The sequence below is a fragment of the Saprolegnia parasitica genome (assembly GCF_000151545.1).
Source record: "Saprolegnia parasitica CBS 223.65 unplaced genomic scaffold supercont2.41, whole genome shotgun sequence".
NCBI lineage: Eukaryota > Oomycota > Saprolegniomycetes > Saprolegniales > Saprolegniaceae > Saprolegnia > Saprolegnia parasitica.
The window spans coordinates 58,712-82,424 of record NW_012156435.1 but is presented as its reverse complement, the minus strand read 5'-3'; the positions used below and the strand labels follow the sequence as shown (position 1 = coordinate 82,424).

At 59.2% G+C, this 23,713-nt stretch overlaps 9 protein-coding genes across 9 annotated transcripts; 5 read left to right on the top strand and 4 right to left on the bottom strand.

Annotated features, from left to right (window-relative positions):
* Window positions 1–276: 276 nt before the first annotated feature.
* Window positions 277–2,594, top strand: SPRG_09010 (hypothetical protein; the record flags this gene model as incomplete). Its single annotated transcript, XM_012348131.1, has 8 exons — window positions 277–326; window positions 370–423; window positions 468–1,093; window positions 1,339–1,819; window positions 1,874–1,990; window positions 2,055–2,172; window positions 2,222–2,512; window positions 2,562–2,594. 8 exons carry the CDS (start codon window positions 277–279, stop codon window positions 2,592–2,594), a joined length of 1,770 nt encoding a protein of 589 aa, XP_012203521.1.
* An 8-nt stretch (window positions 2,595–2,602) lies between these two features.
* Window positions 2,603–3,063, bottom strand: SPRG_09009 (hypothetical protein). Its single transcript, XM_012348130.1, has 2 exons — window positions 2,778–3,063; window positions 2,603–2,719 (listed from the first exon to the last, which is right to left on the bottom strand). Exons 1-2 carry the CDS (start codon window positions 3,001–3,003, stop codon window positions 2,640–2,642), a joined length of 306 nt encoding a protein of 101 aa, XP_012203520.1. The 5' UTR covers window positions 3,004–3,063; the 3' UTR covers window positions 2,603–2,639.
* An 846-nt stretch (window positions 3,064–3,909) lies between these two features.
* On the top strand, window positions 3,910–8,634 carry SPRG_09008 (hypothetical protein; the record flags this gene model as incomplete). Its single annotated transcript, XM_012348129.1, has 16 exons — window positions 3,910–4,025; window positions 4,072–4,491; window positions 4,543–4,695; window positions 4,746–4,909; window positions 4,960–5,299; window positions 5,359–5,523; window positions 5,571–5,667; window positions 5,708–5,745; window positions 5,802–6,583; window positions 6,632–6,799; window positions 6,857–6,946; window positions 6,982–7,132; window positions 7,174–7,721; window positions 7,775–8,207; window positions 8,264–8,344; window positions 8,392–8,634. The coding sequence occupies exons 1-16, from the start codon at window positions 3,945–3,947 to the stop codon at window positions 8,632–8,634; spliced, it is 3,954 nt and encodes a 1,317-aa protein (XP_012203519.1). The 5' UTR covers window positions 3,910–3,944.
* Window positions 8,635–9,264: 630 nt separating this feature from the next.
* SPRG_09007 (hypothetical protein) lies at window positions 9,265–15,747 on the top strand (the record flags this gene model as incomplete). The annotated part of the gene is made up of 28 exons (XM_012348128.1): window positions 9,265–9,396; window positions 9,448–9,552; window positions 9,596–9,694; window positions 9,743–9,844; window positions 9,890–9,991; window positions 10,032–10,100; window positions 10,144–10,245; window positions 10,291–10,392; window positions 10,443–10,544; window positions 10,602–10,703; window positions 10,752–10,853; window positions 10,910–11,011; window positions 11,062–11,163; window positions 11,214–11,315; window positions 11,368–11,472; window positions 11,523–11,624; window positions 11,674–11,784; window positions 11,834–11,956; window positions 12,015–12,158; window positions 12,205–12,303; window positions 12,356–12,445; window positions 12,493–12,705; window positions 12,759–12,869; window positions 12,914–13,027; window positions 13,077–13,355; window positions 13,407–13,556; window positions 13,604–14,821; window positions 14,876–15,747. 27 exons carry the CDS (start codon window positions 9,265–9,267, stop codon window positions 14,708–14,710), a joined length of 4,173 nt encoding a protein of 1,390 aa, XP_012203518.1. The 3' UTR covers window positions 14,711–14,821; window positions 14,876–15,747.
* A 213-nt stretch (window positions 15,748–15,960) lies between these two features.
* Window positions 15,961–16,549, bottom strand: SPRG_09006 (hypothetical protein). Its single transcript, XM_012348127.1, has one exon. It carries the CDS (start codon window positions 16,538–16,540, stop codon window positions 15,986–15,988), a length of 555 nt encoding a protein of 184 aa, XP_012203517.1. The 5' UTR covers window positions 16,541–16,549; the 3' UTR covers window positions 15,961–15,985.
* A 212-nt stretch (window positions 16,550–16,761) lies between these two features.
* On the top strand, window positions 16,762–18,074 carry SPRG_09005 (hypothetical protein; the record flags this gene model as incomplete). The annotated part of the gene is made up of 4 exons (XM_012348126.1): window positions 16,762–17,124; window positions 17,181–17,519; window positions 17,570–17,731; window positions 17,784–18,074. The coding sequence occupies 4 exons, from the start codon at window positions 16,762–16,764 to the stop codon at window positions 17,991–17,993; spliced, it is 1,074 nt and encodes a 357-aa protein (XP_012203516.1). The 3' UTR covers window positions 17,994–18,074.
* Window positions 18,075–18,330: 256 nt separating this feature from the next.
* SPRG_09004 (hypothetical protein) lies at window positions 18,331–19,204 on the bottom strand (the record flags this gene model as incomplete). Its single annotated transcript, XM_012348125.1, has 2 exons — window positions 18,822–19,204; window positions 18,331–18,792 (listed from the first exon to the last, which is right to left on the bottom strand). The coding sequence occupies exons 1-2, from the start codon at window positions 19,083–19,085 to the stop codon at window positions 18,331–18,333; spliced, it is 726 nt and encodes a 241-aa protein (XP_012203515.1). The 5' UTR covers window positions 19,086–19,204.
* A 991-nt stretch (window positions 19,205–20,195) lies between these two features.
* Window positions 20,196–21,317, top strand: SPRG_09003 (hypothetical protein; the record flags this gene model as incomplete). The annotated part of the gene is made up of 3 exons (XM_012348124.1): window positions 20,196–20,663; window positions 20,719–20,765; window positions 20,804–21,317. The coding sequence occupies 3 exons, from the start codon at window positions 20,196–20,198 to the stop codon at window positions 21,315–21,317; spliced, it is 1,029 nt and encodes a 342-aa protein (XP_012203514.1).
* Window positions 21,318–21,478: 161 nt separating this feature from the next.
* SPRG_09002 (hypothetical protein) lies at window positions 21,479–23,123 on the bottom strand. Its single transcript, XM_012348123.1, has one exon. It carries the CDS (start codon window positions 23,097–23,099, stop codon window positions 21,549–21,551), a length of 1,551 nt encoding a protein of 516 aa, XP_012203513.1. The 5' UTR covers window positions 23,100–23,123; the 3' UTR covers window positions 21,479–21,548.
* Window positions 23,124–23,713: the final 590 nt, after the last annotated feature.

Sequence of the window (23,713 nt, the reverse complement as noted above, 5' to 3'; positions counted from 1 at the left end):
GGATCTTCCCGTTTCAGCCCCGTGTCCATGTCGCTGATCCAACGCCACTTAATATTCATGCGAGCTAGGGCTCGGCCTCTCAACTTGTTGTTACGCTGCATGTAAGCACACGCAAACCTAGAACATACCAAGAGACACATTGTGGGTTGCCTAACTCTGTGGTCTCATCTCGTAGGGTCCTACCTGCTTTTTCCAGGGGCTTAAGTGGCGTCTATGTAGCCATCCCTAATTCTGGACTGCTCCATTTAGGTCCATTTTGGCAAAATGGACGCGTCGATGCTGGAGCAGCTCGAGATCATCCGCGACGAGCTCCAGTGCTTCGTCTGGTGCGATCGCCCGGAAGAGGCTTTGGCTCATACATGCATGTAGCAAGCGCGTGCTGGAAGACCCGCAATGCTTGACATGCAACCACAACTTTTGCAGGTCCGTGTCGTCGCCAACGGCCCATGGTCGACCGGTGCATGTAGGGTCTGCATCGAGAACGAACTGCGCAAGGCCGTGTCCAAGTGCGCGCGCTGCTCGATTCCGATCCGACCGACAGACGTCCGGCGCAACCAGTTTCTCGACGGCCTCGTCGCCGAGTGGAAGTTTGTCGAAGCCGCCATCGACGCCAGTCGCCCGAGCAGTGCCAAGCGCAGACTCTCGATCGAGGACGAGCCGTCGCCACTGATCCAGACGACGCCGGCAGCGTCATTGCCTATCTCTCCAACTTTGCCAGCGTCGCCCACCGGGCGAGCGTCACCAAGCACGCCCTCGCCCAGGTCCGAGAGTCTCGAGACCGAGTCGCCTGAGCTGTACCCGATGCTTCCCACGGCCAACCATTTGATCGCTGCCGAGCGACGCAGCGCGTTGGTCGTCACCACACCGCCGCCAGCTGCTGTCAAGAAGCCAGTAGTCGTGACGCCGCCGCTGGAAAGGCCGAGCCCGACGCAGACCGTCCCGTCGACACCTGCGACACCACCAAACACGCTCGCCCCGCTCATGACAACCCCGGAGATCCGAACGTACATGGATCGCCTTCAGCTACTGGGCCAGAACGTCGACGAGGGCTCGCAAGTGTCGGTCGCGGGGGCACTGGACTTTTCCGCAGCGAGTACACCGTCCAATTCACTTCCCCCGAGTCCGACGTCGCGCCACCGAGCCAATCGCGTCGCGGCATTGCGATGCCGAAGAGTCCAATCGTGTCGTCAACGCCAGAACCACGTGTTCTACCGCCCACCGCACGAATCGCACCGCTCGCTGAAGCTCTACCATCTCTGCCCATCGCAGACGTACCGCCATCGACCTCCGTAAACGTAGTAGTACCAGCACCATCGATACCAACGACTCGGCCACCAGCAAATGCGCCGCCATCCAGCACCAAGTCGTCGATCATCTTGGTGCCCAAGTCGCCACCGACGAAGCGTGCACGCTCCGCGACCTTGCATGCGGCCATGGTTCCCTCGACGCAGCCGACGTCTTCGGACCCACCGAGTCCCACCTCTCGTCCTGAAGACGATGCAGACGATGTGGATGACGATGAGGCTGTCGACGAGACCGAGCGACAGACGATGTATGATCCATCCATGGAAGAAACCGAGGTGCCGATCCACGCCGCGTCGCAGTCGCAGTCGCAGCACAGCAGCGAGCTAATGACGTCCATGCCGGCACCTGGGCCAAGGCCATCCGCACCAGCGGCGTCCAGCGCCCAAGCCGCCAAGCGATTCGTGACCGCCGACTTGTCGACAGAAGAGAAGCGCACGCTGCTGCAGAGCCTCGAGCACCTGGGAAACGCACGCCTAGGACGGGACTTTGCCCGCTGCCTGGACCCCAAAACTGGGTACTGCTCCACTCTCTCCCCTCTCATTGCAGACATCACATGCATCATGGCTAGGCGCGTCATGACGGATGTCACGCACGTCATCACCAAGGCGACGCAGCCCCGGCGGTGCGCACGCAGCGTCAAGTACATGCTCGGTCTCGCGCACCACTGTTGGATCGTCGACTTTGGGTAGTATACCTTCTATAGCATGCTCTTCTTGTTTTGTCTGAACGGGATGATGCCACGTGGGTAGATGGGTGGAAGCCAGTGCTGCCGCTGGCTACTGGGTCGACGAGACGCCGTTCGAGATGGACGGCGATGTCTTCTCGAGTGCCACGGGACAGCCGCGCCGATCTCGCGTCGCACCGCAGGTTCCTTCTCGATATGGCTTAGGATCGTAGACGATGCATTGCGTCTTAGCCCAGCACGACGCACATCTTTGCCAACATGCATTTCGTGCAGCTGTGCCCCGAGACGTCCTTCGAGCTGCAGTCGACCTCGCAGCTCGAGCCGCTCATCGCCGCCTTTGGTGGCACGTATGAGGGCTTTGTCTTCGCCAAAGGCCTGCACGAAAAGCCGCAAGCAAGCTCGACGACGGTCGGCATCGTCTCCAAGTCCCTCTCGCCATCGACGTGCAAGGAGCTCTGGATGCAGTACAACATGCCCATCGTGCGCGTCACGTGGATCCCGGACAGCATTAGCCACCTGCAGGTCTCGTGGCCAGCAGGATGATCGACGGCCTAGCTCACGGTTGTGCTAGGCGCTGCCGTACGACGACTACTACCCGTACTGACGGCCATGTAGGACAACGATAAAGAGTACATTAGCTTCCACGGCTTCACGGTGTCGTCGCCCGCACCGGCAGTGCGCTCACCGGAACCTGCATTTCAAAGATGTCCATCGAGCCCTCTTGCTTGACTAGAGAAGCAGGCGCATGATGAGCCTCGCCCGTTGCAGGATATATGGAGATGCGTACCGGCAATGTTGACCTTCTCGCCTTGGGCGACGGCAATGTGGCGCTGGACGCACGCCAAGAGCTCTTCCTGGAGCGCGCCGAGGTCGACGCCCGCGAGCGCTTGCGACCCGCGCTGGTGGGCGAGGATGATCTGCAGACGCTCCTTGGCGATCGTCTTGGTCGACGCTGCGCTGCTCGGCGCGACCGTAGCCCCGGACTTGAGGATCGTCTGGAGGAACTGGCGCATGCTGCGTGAGGAATCGGTTCTAGGGATTTGGCCCCTCGCGGAATTCACCGTTATTTCTCGTGATTTTGGCCAATCGTCGGCCAGAGATCTTTGAAAAGCCACACGTTTTGACCACTCGCACGGCAGTCCTTAGTGGACCAATCCCAACATCGACACGTGATGGTGGAATAAATTAAATTACCTTGGTATTTGTATCAGAATGATTTAAAGCTGTCAAAATGCACGTGAATAGTGTGCGTTGATGTGGGTTGTGCTGGTCGGCTCGTGAGTAACGAGGCGCGCTTTCGGCACTCGGCAAAGCGATCGATGGACCTAATAAAACAGGTCATGGGACGCACTGGTTTGACCGAGGGAAGCCATGCATCCTGATGACCATGCTTGTACTCAACGAAGATGGCATCATCTTTACTACACATACGCGAAATAGTGTGTGATCACTCTATTTGCATGGTTCTTGAAGGCGGAGATCCAGCCAATCGAACGACGTCTCGGCTGTCGCAGAAACATCATTTCAACGAATCACAGCACTCGACGCTTCGGAGGGAGCTGGTCCCATAAACTGCATGGCTAGAACCACCACTCCTACGCCTCGTCGACAACTGGCATCGGCAATATAATGTCTTTCGCACTACATCGAGGACAGAGAGTGAAATGAAAGTATCTCTTTATGATTGAGAGCGACGATATCCCGTGAACCTCAACATCTACCACGGCTGATCTCGCAGCACCGCGCCGTACGCGGCCGAAAGTTGCGTGCCAATAGACTACCGAAATCGAAGCTCGCCATTGTAATGCTCCATCTGCCCAATAAAATCGCAGCAAGAAGAGTTATAGCCAATCCGCGTGCGCTGCGTAGGTGGTGTTTTTAAAATGTCAAGCTTGGTGTTTGTATACCTTGCGTGGTGTCGCAGATCGCATTGGCGTCATATCAGGCGAAGAGGATGGAAGCGCTCCGGTGTGCGACCTTGAGCGGGATCCAGACGCTCGTCCATGTCTTCCGCCGCCACTACAAGTTCATCAAGGTACGATGGCGTCTGCATGGGCTCCGTCTAAGGTAGCTGCGCGCAGGTCAAGTCGGGCCAAGTGACCGCGCTCGCGAGCCTCCGGGCGCAGGTGCAGCAGTGGACCGACCCGCACGACTTTGAGCCTCAAACCGTACTTCGCCCGTTCCTCGACATCATCCGCAACGAGAACACGACGGGGCCGCTCACGCGCTCGGCCATGGAAGCGGTCTGCTCGATACTGCATGTGTACGATGAGAATGCGACCTTGCATGGTATCCCGATGCAGCATGCGCTCGCCGACGTCCTCGACGCGGTCACGCAGTGCCGCTTCCAAGAGACGGAGCCCAACAGCGACCAGTATGTGCTCCTGACCGTCGTGCGCGTGCTCGACATGGTCTTGCAGTGCCGGGCCGCGGCCACGCTCACGGACGACACGATCTGGCACGTCGTCGAAGCGCTGTACGCCATTGCGCGCTCCAAAGATGTATCGACACCGACATTATTCCTGCTACATGAACTCATAACACTGGGTTAGACACGCATCTCGGGCGTCATTCGTGGCGTTGCGACCGACAGCCTCCAGCGCATGATGCACGTCATCTTTGACCCAACGATGTTGCCGCACGCACCGTCCCGGTCCTTTGGCCTGCCGTGCGCGGTCAAGGTGCTCGGCTTTCTCTGCCAAAAGGTAGACCATATACGCGTATATGTCTCGACCCGAGCAAACCGTCTCCATAGATTCAGCCCACGTCCAAGAGCTCAGAGCGCGAGCTGCTTCTGTCGCTGCAGCTGCTCCAAACCATCCTTCTCAAGCTCGGTAACCACTTGCGAGACGTCCCAGCATTGCTTTCGTACGCCCAAGACGAGCTCTGTGGTGCGATCCTCAACTGGCTTCGTCTCGGGTGGGCCGATTCCTCATCGTCCTGGCGAGCGTCAAATGACACATCTATAGGTCGTCGCCGTCGTCGGGCAGCATTGACGTGCCTCTGGCGTGTCTCACCGTTCTGCGACTCGTGTGGTGCTACCTCCGCCCCGTCCTCAAGCTCCAGTGGGAAGTGATGCTCATGGGCCTGATTCCCGGGATTGTCGACCGCCGCTTGGCCCTCGAGTGGCGCCTCGAGCTGCTGCAGTGCCTCGCGGACTTTCTCGCTGACGCGTCGTTCGTCATCGACGTGTTCGTCCAATACGATTGCGACAGTGACCGATCCAACGTTCTCGAACTGCTCCTTTCGACGCTCACGTCGCTTGTCAAGCCGTCACTGCCCATCGCGGACGCCAACGACTTTGTCGATGTACTGTATTTTCTGTCTCTGGCGTGAGAAACCACTGTCTAATCCACTGTATCCTGTAGATGGTCGACGAGCCTGAAATGGCCGACGTGGCGCTCCAGGGCTTTTGGAACCTCCTGCATGTGTTGCACCGGCGCACGCGCACTGAATTCGACCTCATTGTCGGACCGCCCGTGGAAGCATCGGAGAACGTTCTCGCGCGGCGCGAACGCAAGAAGCGGTTCCAGGTCCCTTCTTTTGCCGTGGCATGGCAGCATTTCCACGTTGCGGCTAGGAAGCCATTGCTGCGTTCAATACCAAGCCGCTCGCAGGCGTTGGCATGCTCGAAGCCCACGGGTTTCTGCCGTCGCCGACCGACGCACCGTCTCTCGGTACCCCTCTCTTGTCCATTCACTTGCTTACCGCCTATAGCACGCTTGCTACGGTCGCTGCCACCGGGCCTCGACAAGGTAGACACACATTGTCCTGAAAATCCGTCGTCTGTAGCATAATCGATGCCCTATAGAACTGCGTCGGCCAGTATCTCGGGACGATGGGCAAGGCGGGCGGCGCGGCGACCGACACGATCGAGTTCCACCAAGAGCTGCTGCCAGCGTACGTGGCCGCCTTTGACTTTGTCGACGTGCACCTTGTCGACGCGCTGCGCATGTTTCTCTCGTCGTTTCGACTGCCGGGCGAAGCGCAGCAGATCGACCGCATTCTCGAGTGCTTCTCCAAGCAAGCGTTTGCCCAGTGCAAGGAGCGGACCCTCTTTGGCACCTCGGTCGATGTCCCGTACCTCCTCTCGTTCTCGATCATCATGCTCCAAACGGACCTCCACAACACCAACATCCGCGACGACCGGAAAATGTCGCTGGCCGATTTCCTCAAAAACAATCTCAATTATGGCCTTGACGGCGCGAGTCCGCTGCCGGAAGAGTACTTGACGTCGATCTACCATGCGATCCGGACGCGCCCCCTGCGCACGTGCGACGACGCCGAGGAGGTCACGACAGAGCGCTGGGCCGACCTCCAGCGCAGCGACGGCGACCGGAAGCTTCAGTCGTACGTGCACACGCCCGAGTACGACGCCCACGTCTTGGACTTTGTGGCCCATGAGTTTGTACTCCCGCTGATCGCGACGCTGGACGGCGCGTCGATTCCCGATGCGCTCACCCATCTCGTGGCGATGGCCGAGACGGCCGCCTCGCTGCACGCGCCGTCCGTGCTCATGGCGGTCGTCCAGCGCCTCGGCGAGTACTCGACGCTGTGCGACCACCCGGACGACGAAGCGCTCGAAGCGGTCGTGTACGTCTGAGATCTGAGATCTGAGATCTGAGATCTGAGAGCGTGTAGGTACACGTTTTGCAATGACCCGCTGGCGTCAAGCGCGACGCTCGGGCTGCTGCAGCTGTGGCAATCGTGCCACGCGTCCTTTGATGCGTCGGCGTGGACGTGGTTCCTCTCGGCGCTGGCTCGGTTGCGCGAGTATCATCTCTTGCCACCCGCCTTTCTGCAGGACCGGTACCTGGCATATATATGGGAGAGGCAGCGGGCTCCATGTGCATGCTATGACCGTAGGCGGTCGGGGCTCTCGATCGACGCGCGGGCCGCGTACCTCGAGACGACACGGACCGCGGCCAAGCGCAAGGCCGCCAAGCACGCCGGCCGGTCGACGTCGGCGCCGCCGTCTGGTTTTTCAACAGCGTCTCGCGCTTCTTTGCGCTCGAGCCGCTCTCGGCGCCGTCGTCGCCGGCCCACGTGGCGTCGTCGCTCTTGCTCGTCTCGGCGCGCCAAGTGGACATTGACGACCTTTTCTTCCCGCCCACGACCGACGAGACGGACGTCCTCCCGATGGTGCTGACCCCTTACTTTTTGGGTCCGAATGGTGGGTGTAGGTGACGCAGCCGTGGATCGACGAGTACTACCGCCAGTGCCCGATTGCCATCGACTTTTATGACCGCATGGCGTCACTACCGAGCTTGGAGGCGTTTTTGGACGCGGCGTGCACGGCAATTGAGCGCGTCGTGCTGCCGCCGGCCAAGGCCAAGGCGTCGCCGGCGGTGCTAAGCCCGGGCGGCGCTATCTTTCTCGAACAACTCGTCATGCGCGTCATCGTGTCGAGTCACCCGCGCGTCGTCACTCACGTTCACGCGGTCGTCCACGCGCTGGATCCGTTCATCCGCGGCAACCTCGTGGTCCAGAGCATGGGGTACGAAGCCGCGGTCTTCCTTCTTGAAACGCTGCTCTCGGGCGTGGTCGCGTCGGACCTCGCGTTTGGCCTCGGTGTGCTCGAAGCGCTCGATATGGATCTGCTCAGCGTCGTCGCGCGGCCCGTACTCGGCAGCGTCCTGACCCTGCCGCTGGCGACGCCCGATATCTGGCAGTCGTGGCTGCGCGTCTTGTTGCGTTGCAGCAACGTCTCGGATTTGGACGACTACGCCACGTACACACCCCCTTTGTTTGCAAGGAGGTAGACAGCATCACGCGTGCAAATAGGCTGTGCGTGACAGCGCTCGATGCCAGTGTGGCTGCGGACGTTGCAAGCACCCACCCGACCTTGATGCCACTGCTCACGCTCGTCGCCCACGCGGCCAGTCTCCACGTTGACGCGCCAGCGGTGCTCGAGTCGCTCTTGGTAGTGGAAGCGAGCTTGTATAGCCTCGCGCGCCGCCACGGCCTGCCCGACGCCGACGTGCTCTCGGTTCTCGGCGCCATGTGCGCGCTCTTGACGCACCCGTCGACGCTGTCGTCCGAGCCATTGCGGCTGCAGACGCTCGCGGCCTTGCGCAAGGCGATGCTCGAGGTACCGGACGCGACACTCTCGCCGTCGTCCTGGCTCGCACTGCTGCGGTTTGGTGTGATGCCGCTCACGGGCGTCGAGCTGCCCAACCGGTTGAGCGGCGAGATGGACGAGGCCAGCCATGTGCTTGTTCGTTTGCGTTGGAAGCGCCGCTGACGTCGCCGGCGACACCGGCCGTCATGGAGATGCTCGTGCTTCTCTTTCTGCACCACCTGGACGAGTGGGTCGCCGACGCAACCATCGACTTTGCGACGGCATGGCAAGAGGTACAAATTGAGCATTTTTGTGCGCGAACGAGACTCGTGTGGCGTAGGTCTTGGCCGTCTGCGCCGTCCAGCTGGAAAAGAACGCGAACGAGGCGAACGAAGCGCTCATCGAGCAGCTGCGCAACATGGTGCACGTCGTGTACGCCGTGTGTTGCGACGAGGCGTGGTTTCTGCCGTCGGTGGCCGACATTGCCGCGCTCTGCCCGCAAGTTGTCGTCTGGGACACAGTGTCGATGGAAGAAGAAAAGGACAAGGTTCCGATGCCCCTCGTCGAGGAAACAGCAGCCTAGAGGCGATCTATCGAGAAAATACGCTGTATGAAAAACACTGCATCCGAGATTTTGTCTGGTATTCCGACGACGTGGATTTGGTCCTCCCGATGATGTTGTAATAGCTGCAGTGCACTGGATGCGCTGATATCCTCGACACCCTCGCAGCTTTTGTGCGCAGTCCTTTGCCGCCCAAGTAGCCGTGGTGGTGATATTCGGCATGTGCCGAATTTAATCGGGCCGCGTCGTGTCGACTCAAGTTGGCACAATAAGTATATACCGAGTACCAAAGCTCCCTTGCCATAGATAACTGCGTCGTATACTATTATACGTAGTATACATTGCTTTGCACGGCTCGATGGTATCAGCGGATGGTCTCAGCGGATGGTATTCTTCGCGTGGGGATGTCGTCTTCGCACTTCAACCGGGTTGTAGGCGCTGAGGCATTCCGATTCCGATCTATCCACATTACTATCCACGCTCGACTGGAATGAATCCTCGTATACTCGTGCCGAGGTTTCGGGTTGTGAGACGCTGGCGTGTCTTGCACGAGTTCAATGGACGTCGTGGTGAATTTCATGTGCCGAATTTAGCAACCGCGACGCCGAAAATAAGAACCCGGATCGGATTTGGGTGTCATTTTGCGTCAGCATGCTTCTCGGTGGCACGAGCACGCGCAAGATGGCGCTGCTGCTCGAGCTGGCGGCCGACGACAAGTGGGCGGAGATCAACGAGTTCCTCAAGAAGGGCCACGTCGGCAACCTCCACGACCGCAACGACGAGGTCCGCAGTGTCGCCGAGGACGACCATGACCATGACCACGACCATGCGTAGGGCCTCACGCTCTTCCTGCAAGCGTGCGAGAGGGGCATGGCGAGCACGGTTGCGGCGCTCATGACCTTTTCCGTCTTTGACTCGCTCCTCCACGACGTGGCTTCGGTACGGACACGCCGCCTGTGGCGCGTATCACGAGCATGGATAGGATGGCTCCAACGGACTCCTCCTCGCGTGCGCCAAGGGCCATTTGGACGTTGTGAACCTCCTCCTCATGCGGCCGATCAACGTCAACTTTGAAAACCACGTATGGCGACGCTGCTACCTTTGGCCATGTACGGATCCATCATCCTAGGTGGGCTGGACGGGCCTCAGCATTGCATGTCACTATGGCCACGCGCCGATCGTCGCGCGGCTCGTGCGGCATCCTGACGTGAACGTGGCCGTTGCCAACGAGGTTTGAGCGCAAAGTCTCGAACACTTGTAATGGTTGTTGGCGTAGTTTGGTAGCGACGGCTTTCTCACCGCGTGCATGGAAGGCCACACGGACGTGGTCGCCGTGCTCATTAACCACAGCGCGATTGACGTCAACAAGACGCATCTGGTACACTCTTGCCTTCGACTCGGATTTGAAGCGTGTTTAGAACGTGCGGCAAGAATCGCCGGGCCGCAAGAGCCGGTCGTTTACGAGTCGACAGCGCATCACCGACAACGTACATGACATTGCCAAATGGAGCGAAATCGACGTGCGACTAGGATGGCTGCTCGGGCTTGATGTACGCGGCGAGCCTCGGCGTCGATGGCCTCGTCGCGCTGCTTCTGCGCCACCCCAAGATCGACGTCAACCAGCCCAACGCGGTCGGTCGCCTCGCATCAACACACGCCTCTGTATGCTTGACGTAGAATGGCCGGACGGCGTTCATGCGGGCGTGCAAGAATGGCCATTTGGGTGTTGTCACGCAGCTCCTCGGGCACCCCAATTTGGACATGAACCAAGTCGACCGCGTACGAGCTCGAGCGTTGTCTCGCAAAGTCATGTCGTTGTTGATGCGTAGAACGGCTGGAACGCACTCATGTGGGCGGTGAGCGAGAGCCGCATCGAGGTCCTTGCTCTGCTCGCGACGCAGGAGACGCTGGCCGTCAACCACTACGCCAACGTACGACGCATCTTCTATCTTCCATCCACTGGTATGCTTGCTCATGGAACGTACTAGAATGGCGTCACGGCGCTGTTGCGGGCGTGCCAGTACGCCGACGTGCCGGCGGTCACGGCGCTCCTCCAGCACCCGCACATCGATGTCAACTGCACCAACAAGGTACCAACCATTTCGTGTTGGCTCTGGAAAACTGAACCCTGATCCTAGAATGGCATGACGTGCCTCATGTATGCGTGCAGCCAAGGCGAGACCGCGATCGTGGCGCAGCTCCTCTTGCATCCGCACGTGGACGTCAACCATATGAACCAGGTACGAGGCACATATCCGAGTGTATGTCGATGGACAATATGACAATCTTGGTCTAGTCGAGCGGCACGGCGTGCATGTTTGCGTGCAAGAACGGCCACTACGACATGGTCAAGCTGCTCCTGACGCACCCCGATTTCGAGTTCAATCTGCAAGACGAAGTCGGAATCGTTTTCCAAATTTCAAAAAGAGGCTCATTCGTATGGCGTAGACGGGGTGGCACTGCTTGCTGTATGCGTCGAGCAACGGGCATGCGCCGATCGTGGACCTCCTCCTCGAGCACGACCAAGTCGACGCCAACGTCCCCAACGCCGTACATCCTCGTTCCAGCTTTTCCATCACGACGGACCAACCTCGTGCTAGAACGGCGAGACGGCGTTCCAGCACGCATGCCACCACGGACACCTCCAAGTGGTCCTGAGCCTCCTGCGCGTGCCCGAGATTGACGTCAACGCCAAAGACAACGTACGGCTGGGATATCCATCGATGTGATTGGCAACGCATTTGTGTGGTCTAGGATGGCTGGACCGGCTTCATGCTGGCGTGTTCATTTGGCTGCACGGCCATCGTGGACGAGCTTCTCGCGCGCGACACGCTCGTCGAGTTCAACCATACCAACCACGTACTACAAACTGTTCCGAGGCGATGTGCTAGACGATAGTATGGAATTAGAGCGGCTTTACCGGGCTCATGCTGGCATGCCAGAACGGTCACCATGACATTGTCGTCAAGCTCATCACGCACGGCGACGTCAACATCAACGCGACAAGCACGGTACTCCATCAAGTTGATAGTTTGATATTTGGAAGCAAATTGATACTAGGTCGGTGTCTCGGCCTTGATGCTTTGCTGCGAGAAGGGCAACTTGCAGCTCATTCGCGCCTTCTTTGACGCGGCCGATGCCTCGGTCTTGGACGTCAACCAGAAGAACCACGTACTCGACAGTTGGAACATATTGTCAATGCTCATAAGTGGTGAGGTAGGAAGGCATGACGGCCGCGGATTTCCTGGCGCGCAACTTGCACTGCGCCGAGACCGATCCGTCGCTCAACGAAGAGATCGCGTCGATCATTGCGACCTTGCTGCACATGGGCAGCTCCCTCAACGTAGGCGCTCGCGATGATGGTCGAGCTCAATGTCATAATATCCTCTTCCGTGGTGTAGGAGCGGAAGCGCAGCACCGTGTGCAAGGGCGAGTGCAAGGGCCACGCCGTCAACCTCGCGCAAATCGCTTGGAACAAAAAGTGGCCGCTCGTCGAGCAGTACCTCCTCGAAGACTCGTTTGGCGACATCAACAAGACGTACCTGGTCCGACATCTGTCCACTGTTATAACGCTTCTGAGCTCGAGGATAGGGCTTCTCGGTGCTCCACCGTGCGTCGACTGACGGCCAAGAGCGCCTCGTCGCCAAGATTCTTGCGTACAAGAGCGTTGACATCGACCAGCTCGACAAGGTACTTTTGCACGACAATAGACAAACCTTTTGTTATAACACGCGACGACTAGGATGGCAAGACGGCGCTCGATCTGGCGATTGATCATTTGCGTGTCGGGTGCGTCCAGCTGCTCCTGGCCGCCGGCGCTGTCCTGTTCCACGTACGCGTGATGCATGTTATCACGTGGTTATAAAAAATGCACGATAGAGCGTCAAGAGCAAGTCGCGCGAGTTTCATCGCACGACAGAGTCGTCGGACGAACGCGAACTCGCGTCGCAAGCGCTCATCCAGGAGCTTCTCACGGCCGAGCAGCGTCAGCGCGACCAGTACCCGCTCCACTCATACCTCCGCTTTGATCGCATCCACGACTGCATCGACAACCTCCCCCGTTTCCAGCATATGCTCGAAGAAGTCGACGCCGTACGTGGAAGACACTATTGACCACACTATGACGATGGCGCGCTCATGACTAGGACGGCAAAACGATTCTGATTCTCGCCGCGGAAAGAGGCCTCGTGGACCTTGTGGTGGCGCTGCTCCGGGAAGGCGCCGAGATTGACAACCCGCAGTGGGACCCCTCTACGGTACGACAGCATTCAAAACATGTGTACAATATTGTCATGTCTAGTCCATCAACGGCAAGACGGCGCTCGTCTTTGCGGCCATGGCCGGCCACGCCAACGTTGTCCAAGTCCTCCTCTCCAACCTCGCCGACATGGACGTCATCTTCACCGACAACCACGTATGCGACATTTAAAAAGAGGGTTAGGGTTCTCCAATGATGGACGTAGATCAAGTATACGGTGCTGGCGTGGCTTGACGCGCAGCTCGAGACGTCGTATGATGCGGCGCTCCTTGAATGCAAGGACATGATTGAGAAGGAGATCTTCTACCGCGCCAACTCGTCCGTCTACGTCGACAAGCTCAAGTCGACACTGTATGCGCGCCGGACCAACGAGCCATTTGACGAGGGCTTGTTCAAGCGCGTCGTGCATGCCGACCCAGCCCTCGGGCGCATCTTGCTCGACGACTGCATTGAGCCCGACCGCCACACGCTGGGCTTCACCAAGGTGCGACGTAGTATGGCGTCCCTCTTTTTGGTAAACGACATTTGGATATAGCTCGATCAAGTGTACGGAAGCGAACTCATCCAGCACAGCCCGCTGTACACGCTCGTCAACTACACGTCCGACAACAACGAGCGCGTGTACGAAGCCAAGAAGCTCTTGGAACACGTCGTCATGCAGCGCATTCTTGCGCTCAAGTGGGAGGTACATCGTTTTTTGTGTATTTTTACGATTTATAAAATATTTTGTAGTTTTTCGCCCAGCGGCTCTTTATTGAGGAGCTGCTCATGCACTCGGTGCTCGTCATCTCGATGACGCTCTCAGTGACACTCGACCCCAAGCCGACGACGCAGTCGGCCGAAATGACGCTCTGGGTCATCATGATGGTGCTCGTCTCCAACGGTCTCCTCGGCGTCCAAGCACTTCGCCCTGGCACGCTCTGGAACTTGGCCAAAGGCCTCGAACACGGCTGGCCGTCGCCCATCGTGCCGCCGCTAGCGTCGCTCAAGAAGATGGTCAAGTGGGGCATTGCGGCCGGCGTCGTGCTGAGTTCGCTGGGCACCACTGCCTTGCTTCTTTGGCTCGTGTTTCCACATCTCCCGGGACACCTCTCCAACTTTCTCGTCTTTACCTCCCTCGGCCTCTCAACCTTGTACTTTACTTTGCTCGAGTTCAAGGAGTACCGCGGCGAGAGCTCCGCCGAGAAGACCCCGAAGCAGCGTAAGGAGGCGCGCATGTTCCACATTGGCTGGAAGTATTTCGAGTCGTTTGTCAACATTTGGCAGCTCGGCTCGTACTTTAGCATCCTCTGCGTCTACATTCCCGCGTCCTTGGGTCTCTTGCCGATTCTGTCGAGCGACGGGCTCCTCGCGCTCGGGTCGACGCTGACACTCTCGCTTTGGATCCTCTCGCTGCAGTACTTTGCGGTGTTTCAAACCGCGGGCTACCTCTTGCCCATGATGGCCGGGCTTCTTGTCGACGTGGCCAACTTTTTTATGTTTTACGCCGTCTTCCAGATCGGCTTGACGTGCGTCTTTTACCAGCTGCTCCACACCAAGGACGGCGCGGGCTACGACAACCTCTGGATGTCGTTCACTCGCACGTACTTTGTCATGCTCGGGCAGTACGACATTCGCGACTCGCTCGACGACCTAAACGAGCCGTTCATTGAGACGTTTACGATGGTGCTGCTCATCTTCCACGCAACCGTCTCGGTGGTCATGCTCATGAACGTGCTCCTTGCGATCATGAACAAGACGGTCGACCGCGGTCTTGAGCGCTCAAAACCGAGGCGGTCTGGAGCTTTGCCGACTCGATTCTGCGCATGGAACTCACGCTTGGGTCGCGCGAACGCATGAAGCTCATGTACCTCAACCGACCCGGCTACACGGACGCTGGCGAGAACGACCCGGAGCGATATCCGCTCTTGCGGAAGCTCACGAGCGCCAAGCAGCCCAAGCACATGGATGGTAGCCGCCTGTCTTTTTCATTGTGGCAAACGATGTTTGGATGGTGTTGAGTAGGCATTTTGAACCCCGCGTTTGGCGACAAGATGCTCAAAGCCGAGTGTGCGCTCGACGACGACGACGCGCGCGTCATCAAGGAGCTCGAAGAAACCGTGCACGAGTGGAAGCAGCAGCTCCAGAGTCTCGAAAGTATCATTGAAGGCGAGATCGAGACGCTTCTCGAGGCCATTCGGCACGCGAATCACTTTGCGCCGACCGCGATTCTCGGGAACGAGGCCGAGCGCATTGGTGCGACCAAAGCCAACGTCTCGCTGCGCTTCCGGACCGTCTTGGAGCAGCGGCCGCCCGAGCTCAAGGACATGCCGTCGCGCATCAAGGACGTCCAGCGCGCGGTCGAGGCCGAGTGCCTCGCGTTCCAGCTGGCGCTCACGAGCCTTCGCGACTCGGATGATTTCTTCTACCGCGTCGTACATGGTATCTCGCTCAACAGCGCGATCGAGCGCGGCATCGCAAACATCCGCGCCCAATTTGGCAAGGCCGTCGACGCGTTCCAGCACAAGGCCGACGAGGAGCTCACGCTCGGCGACCTCCAGACGCAGGCCGCCGAGATCCAAGCCACGCAAGTCGCCGCGTTCAAGGAGCAGTCGCAGCGCTGGGCGATCTTCACGGAGCTCTTTAGCAAGCCGCCGCAAAAGGAGCCTGCTCTGTTGACGAGCAAGTCGCTGGGCACGAGAGGTAATAGCATTATCAGCGACTCGGACGCTGCCGCGAGCATTGCTCGGATCGAGCTGCAAATGAAGCGCCAGGCCGACGCCGCCCAAGCCCAGACGGCCGCCCTCGTCGCGCAAATGACCGCGATGCAGGCCACCATCGACCGTCTCATGGACCGTCTCGACGCGACGACCGACTAAGATACCGATCTTATACACTTTGGTCGTTGTGCTCGTTGGCTGCGTATGGCTCAAGGCATACTGAGCTTGGTCTATGCAGCGTCGCATCGTTCGTTAGGGCGGTCTCTGAACGGAAGGCTAGCCATCGTCGGTCGTCGAGGTGCCAGGACGAAGCCAACTCTGCCATCCCATATCACGCCTCTCACCACGGCAATGCGGCTGCGATGCTAGCTAGAACGACAGACGAGCATACCTAGGTACGACACATTGACTTGGTTTACTCGGATGCATTGGCGTCGATCTCGTTGGCCGCTGCATAGGATGCTTTGCCGCCGTGCATCGTGTACTTGAAGCCTTCTCTGGTCAAGTAGCCTTGGACAGCGCGAAGGCACGCGCTGTAGTCCTTCGTTTCGTACTCGGTCGCACTGACACGCTTGATGCTGACTTTGCCTTTGGCGAGAAGGAGCTCGACCACGTCCTTGCAGACCGTGCGGATACCGGCGCGGTCGCGGTCGCGCAGAAAGTTCTTGACCAAGGCGCGGACCGCCGGGGTGCTGGGCACGCGCGACGCATGGTTGGTCTTGTTGGAGGGCGGCGGCGCCACCGTGAGCGTTCCGGTCGTCTTGTACTCGCGCCACACGGCCTTGACCGTGGCGGTGCTGCGGCCCAGCCACCCCGCAATCTTGCCCGCGACGTCGGCCACGTCTTCCTCGCGCAGGCTCACGTGCAGTCGCAATATGTCGAGCTTCTCCTCCAGCGTCAGCGCCGTCCCGCGCTTCGTCTTGACAAACGCAACGATGGCTGCCAGCTCGTCCGTGGTCGGCTTGGACATCGCTGGCTTTTCTGGCCGAAGCCCCGGATGATGTCCGGATACCGTTTGGTGGCATATGCCGCATCGATGGGCACTGGCCCAATATTGCTTGTGGCAGGTGCCACGAATAATATCGGCTCCTTAAATGTGGCATGTGCCATCTTTAGCAGCTGGCACGAGCCAGCTGGCGGCACAACCGGTGGGATGCATCTTGCTAACCGGTGCGCCATCGTCCTCGGACCATGCTGCCGGTGGTCGCGGGCGTCCATGTCGAGGTCGACGGCCTTGATGGGCTCTCCAAGGATGAGAAACGGCGCGTGCTCAACCGCGTACGTCAGCGTGAGTACCGGCGGCTGGACCTCGCGGAGCTGCAACTGCTGCGGCGCCGCGTCGCCGACCTTGAGAAGACGTGGACGGCGCTGACCGTGCATGGAAAGCGCGACCGCATGCGCATGCTGCCGTGGAAGGACATTGCGCATGGCCTACGCGATGAGACGCAAGTGGCTGTCGACAAGAACCGACGGCTGCGGGACCAGCTCGAGTACTACACGACGATGGCTAGAGTGCTCGGGTCGTGGGTCGCGCGCCTGAGCCCAACGATGCAGGTACCATATATGCGTCCTTGATGCCACACAACCTCAGAGATCGTCGTCGTGCATAGGCATCCATGCCACCGACGCCGCCCAACTGGCACTCGGTCGCGCTGCCCGCGGACGCCGGGGCCCGTGGTCTCGCCATGGACTGGCTCATGACGCGCTTGTACCACAACGTCGATGGAACGTTCGAGGCGAATGCGTTCCCGGTAAACTCGTTGCAAGATTTCTCCGACATCAACATTTACCTCGACGACGGCAAGTTCCAGTTCGTGGTGCGCAGCCAGCGCGTCGTGCACGCGTCGTTGGCGTATGTCGACGGTGTCTACGGGGCCTTCTGCGACGACGTGGCCGAGATCGGCGTGGAGAACAGCACGGGCAACTGGGTGAGCCGCATCGACCAAGAGGTCTCAAGTGCAATCTTGGAAAGGCCAGGTGACAAGAGCGAGTCTTGTAGGAGCTCGAGGGGCAAAACCTCGTGTACGGCCACCAGACGCTCATCAAGGGTGTTGAGCAACACTACCTATGCCGGCGGTACACTTGTGCTCGTGGGTCAAAACATCGTCGAGGACCTCAAGTATCCGTCGAGTCAACGCGGCATGTACGAAGAAACGGGCTGGTATCGACGAGCAGGTTGCAAGACAGAGAATTGGCATGGTTTGAATGCGTAGGCGCGTCATCGAAGCGATTGGACCCGACCATACGCTTGTCAAGGACTGCATCACCGTGACGCCGCTCAGTGCCGAGGACGGCAGCGGGTTCCTCCCGCTGGACGAATACGGGGCCTTCTTCGGCATCGAAGTCTCGGGCAACCAAGAAGAGTACTTGACCGTCGCCAACTTTCGTCAGCGCCTCCAGCGCTTTTTCGGCTATCTCGATAGAGACGTGCGCGAATACCTGACACCGCCCTAACTACCAAGCGTTTGGACATAAGTAGCTTCTACGTCCTTATGGGTGGCCCCATGCCAAGATATACTGTCGGTGGGTCACTGCTTGGGTCTAGAACCCATGTCGTCCGAGGCGGGGTTTGAGGTCCAACAACATCGTAGTGACTATATATCAAAGCGCATGTGCGTACTCATATGCAGGGTTGCAATATCTCCATATTGCGACATGTTTCTGGCAAACCTACCCCTCTATGGACGCCCACTCGTCCCGGCAAGGTGGGTATATATCGACTTTAACGAAAACACGTGTCTGCAAGAGGACAAGATGAGATTATTGAGGGGCGGCGCGTGGGGAGCTCGGCGGCCCATTGTACGCGACCGCAACGCGCATCGTCGACGTCGTGCTGGCCGACAAGAACGGTTGCGTCCCTTTGGCACTCGGTGCTGTCAACAGATGCTGTCGGCTTTTCCGCTTCGTTCGTTCCAAGTACGGCGGGATCAAGAGGCAAATGATGTACGCAATCACCGCGTGCCACGCGTCCGCCACATCGTCGCTCCAGAATTCGCGACCTAACTTGCGCAGCGTCGCAATGAGCGCAACGCCGAGGCAGTCGAAATACTCGAGCTTGACGCCGTACTGAATGTGGCTCACGGCCAGCGCCGTCATGTCGGCGCACGCATCCGGTGAGTGTAAAATGTGGCGGATTGCACCGACGATGTTGACCAACGCCTTGCTCTGCACGTGCATCGAGTTGCGAAAAACCGCGCGCGTCTCGGGGTTGAGGCTGTAGAGCTGGCCAAAAACGTATCGTAGAATTGCACGATCGCCGACGTCGCATTCGAGGCTTCAGCGTCCGGCTCGGTCTCTTGGTGGTGTTGCCGTTGCATCTCGCCGCGGAGTCGGCGGCCAATGACGTCGTCCCAGCTTTGGCTCATGAGCGCTTCGTCCTTGTCCGTGGGCATGCGCGTCGCAATAAAGTGAGGCGCGTACTTGAGCAGAAGCCGCCGGTGGTCTCGCGAGAGAACGAGGCTGCCGTCGGCCTTGGTGTGCACCGCGTAGCGCTCCGACGACCCATGGCACCCCATGTATTTTACTTGTTTGTTTTTAAGACGATCGCAAGATGAGAATCGAGTCGCGTTTATGGCGCGCTCTTGTTCCAGCGCTCAACGCCGTGTAGGTCGGTGACGACGATGACGGTTGCGCACGGGTGTCGATCCTATGCACCTGAAGTGTCGGGCGACACAGAACGATAGTCCATATTGCACCCTAAATCTGGATGCATCGACGAGCTATCTGCAGACAAGGGTAAAGCTCGTGCTGTAGAGTTTTCGGTTGCCACACCAAGAGAGATCGTCGGGCTCCACGCGCCGACGGCAGCTGCAATTGGATGACACCCCTTGTGGACAGCCACTGATGGACGACGTGTACACCCTGGTCCGTGTGCTTGCTGTTTGAGGCAGAGAAGCCGTGAGCTAACGCACACCGGTTTGCAGAGATGACATCCGATGCGACGGGTTACTGCAGGTTCGACGGTTCGGAGCAGCGTTGGAGTCGACTCGACAAGGCGGTGCGGAGGAATGTCATGTTCGTTCAGCACAGTGCGTGTATTACTCGAACTCTCCATTCCACGGCCTCGAGTGCTTCAGTCCAATCAAACCCCATTTGTGCGTGGGCAGTAGTTGTACCACATAAAGTTCACGTGAGATAGATACAGTATGCTGCCCTATGTACCAGCGGGGAGAGGTCGTGGGGCATGCAGAGTGCAGGCTTGTCATTACAAACCTGCCCTCTCGGACGTAGGAACGTAGGCGACGTGCCAGGTCCGTCCATTGCATGCATCCTCGACGCCGAACTCGACGGCAACGTTCACTGCAGCGTGCGCGAATGTGCTTTGGCCCTCTTTTACATGGCGGTGCTGCCATATGGTCGACGCATCACGACGGCTCGGCGGAAAGCAAGCTTGTTGCCCTTTAAGCTTCGCGCGACCCGTCGGTCCGCATTTCGCCGCGACGCTACAAGTGCCAAGTCGTGGGCTGCCTCCTCGACTCGACTGGTTACAGAGTGGACACGAGCAAAGAGAAGCGAGCGAGCGTGGTGGCGTGGTGCAGTGTCTTTGCCAACGAGCAGCACTGGCTCCACACCCGGCTGGCTCGTCGCGAGGCAGGTGTTTCGAGATCATTTTACAATTTGCACACATGCCGACGGTCGACACCACCTTTGCCGCCGACGCGCCGGCGTGGCGCACCCGGCTCGTGGAAAAACTGCACACTGTGATCCAGAGCTCGCCCAGCAGCCGCGACGCTGATCTGCGCTTTGAAGGCTTTCGCCCGCTCTCCCCAACAACGTCCGACGGCGTCACGCGCTACAAGCGCAAGGCGCGACAACACTACTCGCGCTTTGACGAGGTTGTCGGTGTGAGTTCGTATTCTGGGCACTTTAACTCGGTCGCGCGCCTCCTCTTCAACACTGAGACCTCGACGTGGCAGGCGCATCTGCGACAAATGCACGGCACGCGGTACGTCGACGGCGCCGTCCTCGCGGTTCTCGCCTCGCACACGGACGCACACAACGACTTTCAGTGGTTTGGCGTCAAGCGCCAGACGCTCCAGCTCGCAATCGGTGGCGCGCCGTGGACTCGGCCCCGCGACGCCATCTTCTACGAGGTATTACTTTCTTTACTAACCCATGGACATTGCGTCTGAGATGCGTCGGGTCTAGTTTTGCGGCACGACCAAGGACCGAGAAGGCCAGCGCGCTTTTTTATCGTGCGCGAGTCGATCGATGTGACGCACGACATGCCAAGTGCGTCGGGTGTCCGGCTACAGCTCAACGAGTGGGTTCTCATCACCGAGGCCCACGACGGCGGCCTCGAGGCGGTCCAATACTACCATGCTGACCCGGGCGGGCACACCCCCGCGTTCGTCTTCCAGCGCCATGCACTCAAACAGCTCTCGTTTTGCCCACGTGTGCGGGCCCTCGCCAACAAGCTGGCCAAATCGACGGACCAAGATCATGGTCGCCACGCCCCCGCGCCAGAGCCCAAAGCGCTGGACGCACGGCCCAGTGGCATACGGGACAGCGCCGCGACGGAAGCATCGTCGGTGGGCCGCGCGTCGGCGGCGATGGTCGATGACATGCGCCGTGTGCAAGAAGCCATCTCGGAGCAGCGCAACTTGGTGCACATGCTGCAGATGCGCATGACGATCCAGTCCATGGCCAGCACGTTGCGCAGCAGCGAACGGCTCTTGTACGAACAAGACATGGACGAGCTAGACGTGGATGAGCTAGGTACCGAGCTAGACGACATTAGTATTTAACTGAAAACAGCACCTTGGAGTCCAGCGACAAAAGTTGCACCGCCAGGGCTGGGATGTGTGTTGACACATTGATAGTTACAACGCCCATCGCAGCCACGGTCTGCTTATCGCACCGACCACTCACAATACGTGACGCGTCAAGAAGAACGATCTTTAGTTTTGACCTGTGTTACCTGACAGACGTACTAGTATTCATTACACATCGATTAAATAAGACATGGTGATGTCTGCTTAGTTGCAGCCGCTGCCGCCTGCGATCCAGAGACAACTTGTGGTCGATAGCGTCGGGAGGATACTCATCGTTGCCGAAAATGCCACCATGAGGCCGACACCAAGCAGTAGTAGTCCGCCTCCGGTGGCGCTCGAACCGCCATGCAGTTTGAGCTGGACGACGTGGGCTTTTTGACGCGGAAGGAGATGGAGCCACAGCAGCGACATGGCTTGGAGAAAGTACACCACGAATACGAGACGTGTGGCCTCCAGTTTCGAGCCGTTGGTTTTGCTCGTGGCGGCTGGCCACGCAGCCTGCAGTGCTCGGTACACAAGCGCTGCAACCGGGCGGGCGACCAAGGCGCACGCCGAGACGAGACCTGCAACGGCTCCTTCAGCTCCGACGCTGGCGACTTCGACAATGCAATAGTTGGCTGGCAAGAGCACAACAACCAGCGGGGCTTGCAGCACCATGGTCACGACCAAGTACGTATACTCGTCCGGCAAGGCGCCGTACAAAGAACAGAGGTGCACCGTGGCGCTGCCGACAGTGTACAAGGCGGTGTTGACGACAATCAGTTGACGCCAGTCGAGACCGAGACCACCGAGACCCATCGCGACAAGTGCGAGAATAGCGATGCTCGTGCCACCCAGGTTGAACCATACCACGGGGCGCGCCTCGAGCGCGAGCCACGGGGCCGAACCGAGAAAACTCGACACATAAAAGCCGACACTAAAGAGCACTTGGAAGGCGCAGAGCTGCCACACGACGCGCTGCTGCAAGGTCGCCCAGAGCAGGTGCAGATAGTGCCGCGTCGACATGTCGGGCACGGATTCCGTGACAAAGAGGATCGTCGCGCTCGCCGCACCGACGCTCGCGACGGCCAAAAGGGCGTAGATGACGCTGACGCGTTCGAGCGCCATGGCCCCGAGAAGCACTTGCGGCACCAACGTGCCCGTCGTGCGAAGCACAAGCGCGCGCGTCTGCAGCTGGCCGCGCTCCCAAATGCGCTCGGTTTGCGCATATGTCACAAGCAGCGCTTCCGAGGCGGCGGCGGCGGCCGCGCACCCGAAGCTTGCACACGCCGTCATGAGCAAGCAAAACACATGGAGTGACGTGGCATTCCGAGTGCGAAGTGGCGTGATGGCCATCGCGAGGCAGGACACAGCACAGAGGGCCCACCCCAGCACGATGCACACGCGCCGTCGACGGCGGCCGAGGGGGAGGCAGTCGGCGAGAAGCCCCAGAAGAGGCGTCGCGAGCAATGGTAGCGTGCACACCGCCAAGTACACGGAGGCAAGGTGCGCGTCGTAGTCGTCTTGAAAGATGGCGGTCGGGAGCAGTGGCAGTGCACCCGTGACGAGGCCAATGCAAGCGTACTGCAACAGCAGCCCCCGCGTCGACGGGCTCTGGAGCTCGGGCGCGGGGCCTGCGCGAAGCCCACTCCCAAAGTCGCTGGCGTGCGACGACACGCGGCTCTCACTGCGACTGCCGGGAGACGACTCGAGGAAGATCCATGCGTGCGAAGATGACGTTGGCGTTGGTAGCGTCCATGCGGTCTTGAAGGCCATGCTGGTGTGGTCTCGTCGTCGCTGAGAAAAATGCTCGATAGCTTCGACGGTCGAGATCTCGTTTCGCTCGAAAAAAGTGCGAAACGCCCCGTAACGTTGGACGTTTTGCCGTATCCAGCAAGTGCACAACGCAGCTGCTTTCGGCCAGGTGCGTCCGGTAGGACTCTTCCATAGCTCTCTTACAGTGGTGCTTCTGGTGACTGTGCGTGCATAGGCGCTCGTTTGCTGTCATCTCTCGACATGCGTGGGTGGCGACTGCAAGATTGCGGAAAAAGAAGCAGTGCGTCGTTACCAACTGCCATGGAACACCCACACCTTCGATGAGTCCCGAGGGCGACAAGACTAATACGAGTCGTACCTCGTGGAAGGAAAGGGCGTGCACATAAGTGGGAGACAGCACGGTCCACCCTTGCCGAAGAGTCGGGTGTCAAAACGATGTCAAGCACAGTGGCCGTGCAGGTCCAATGCGCTGCTTTACACCGCTCATTGCGCAACAATTTATCCGCTGCGTACACCGCCGCACCGGGCTCAGTGAGCAGTCGGATCTTGACGCGACCAACCCTGGTCGTACCGTCTTCTCCACACCAATAATACACAAGACGAGAAGGCACCTG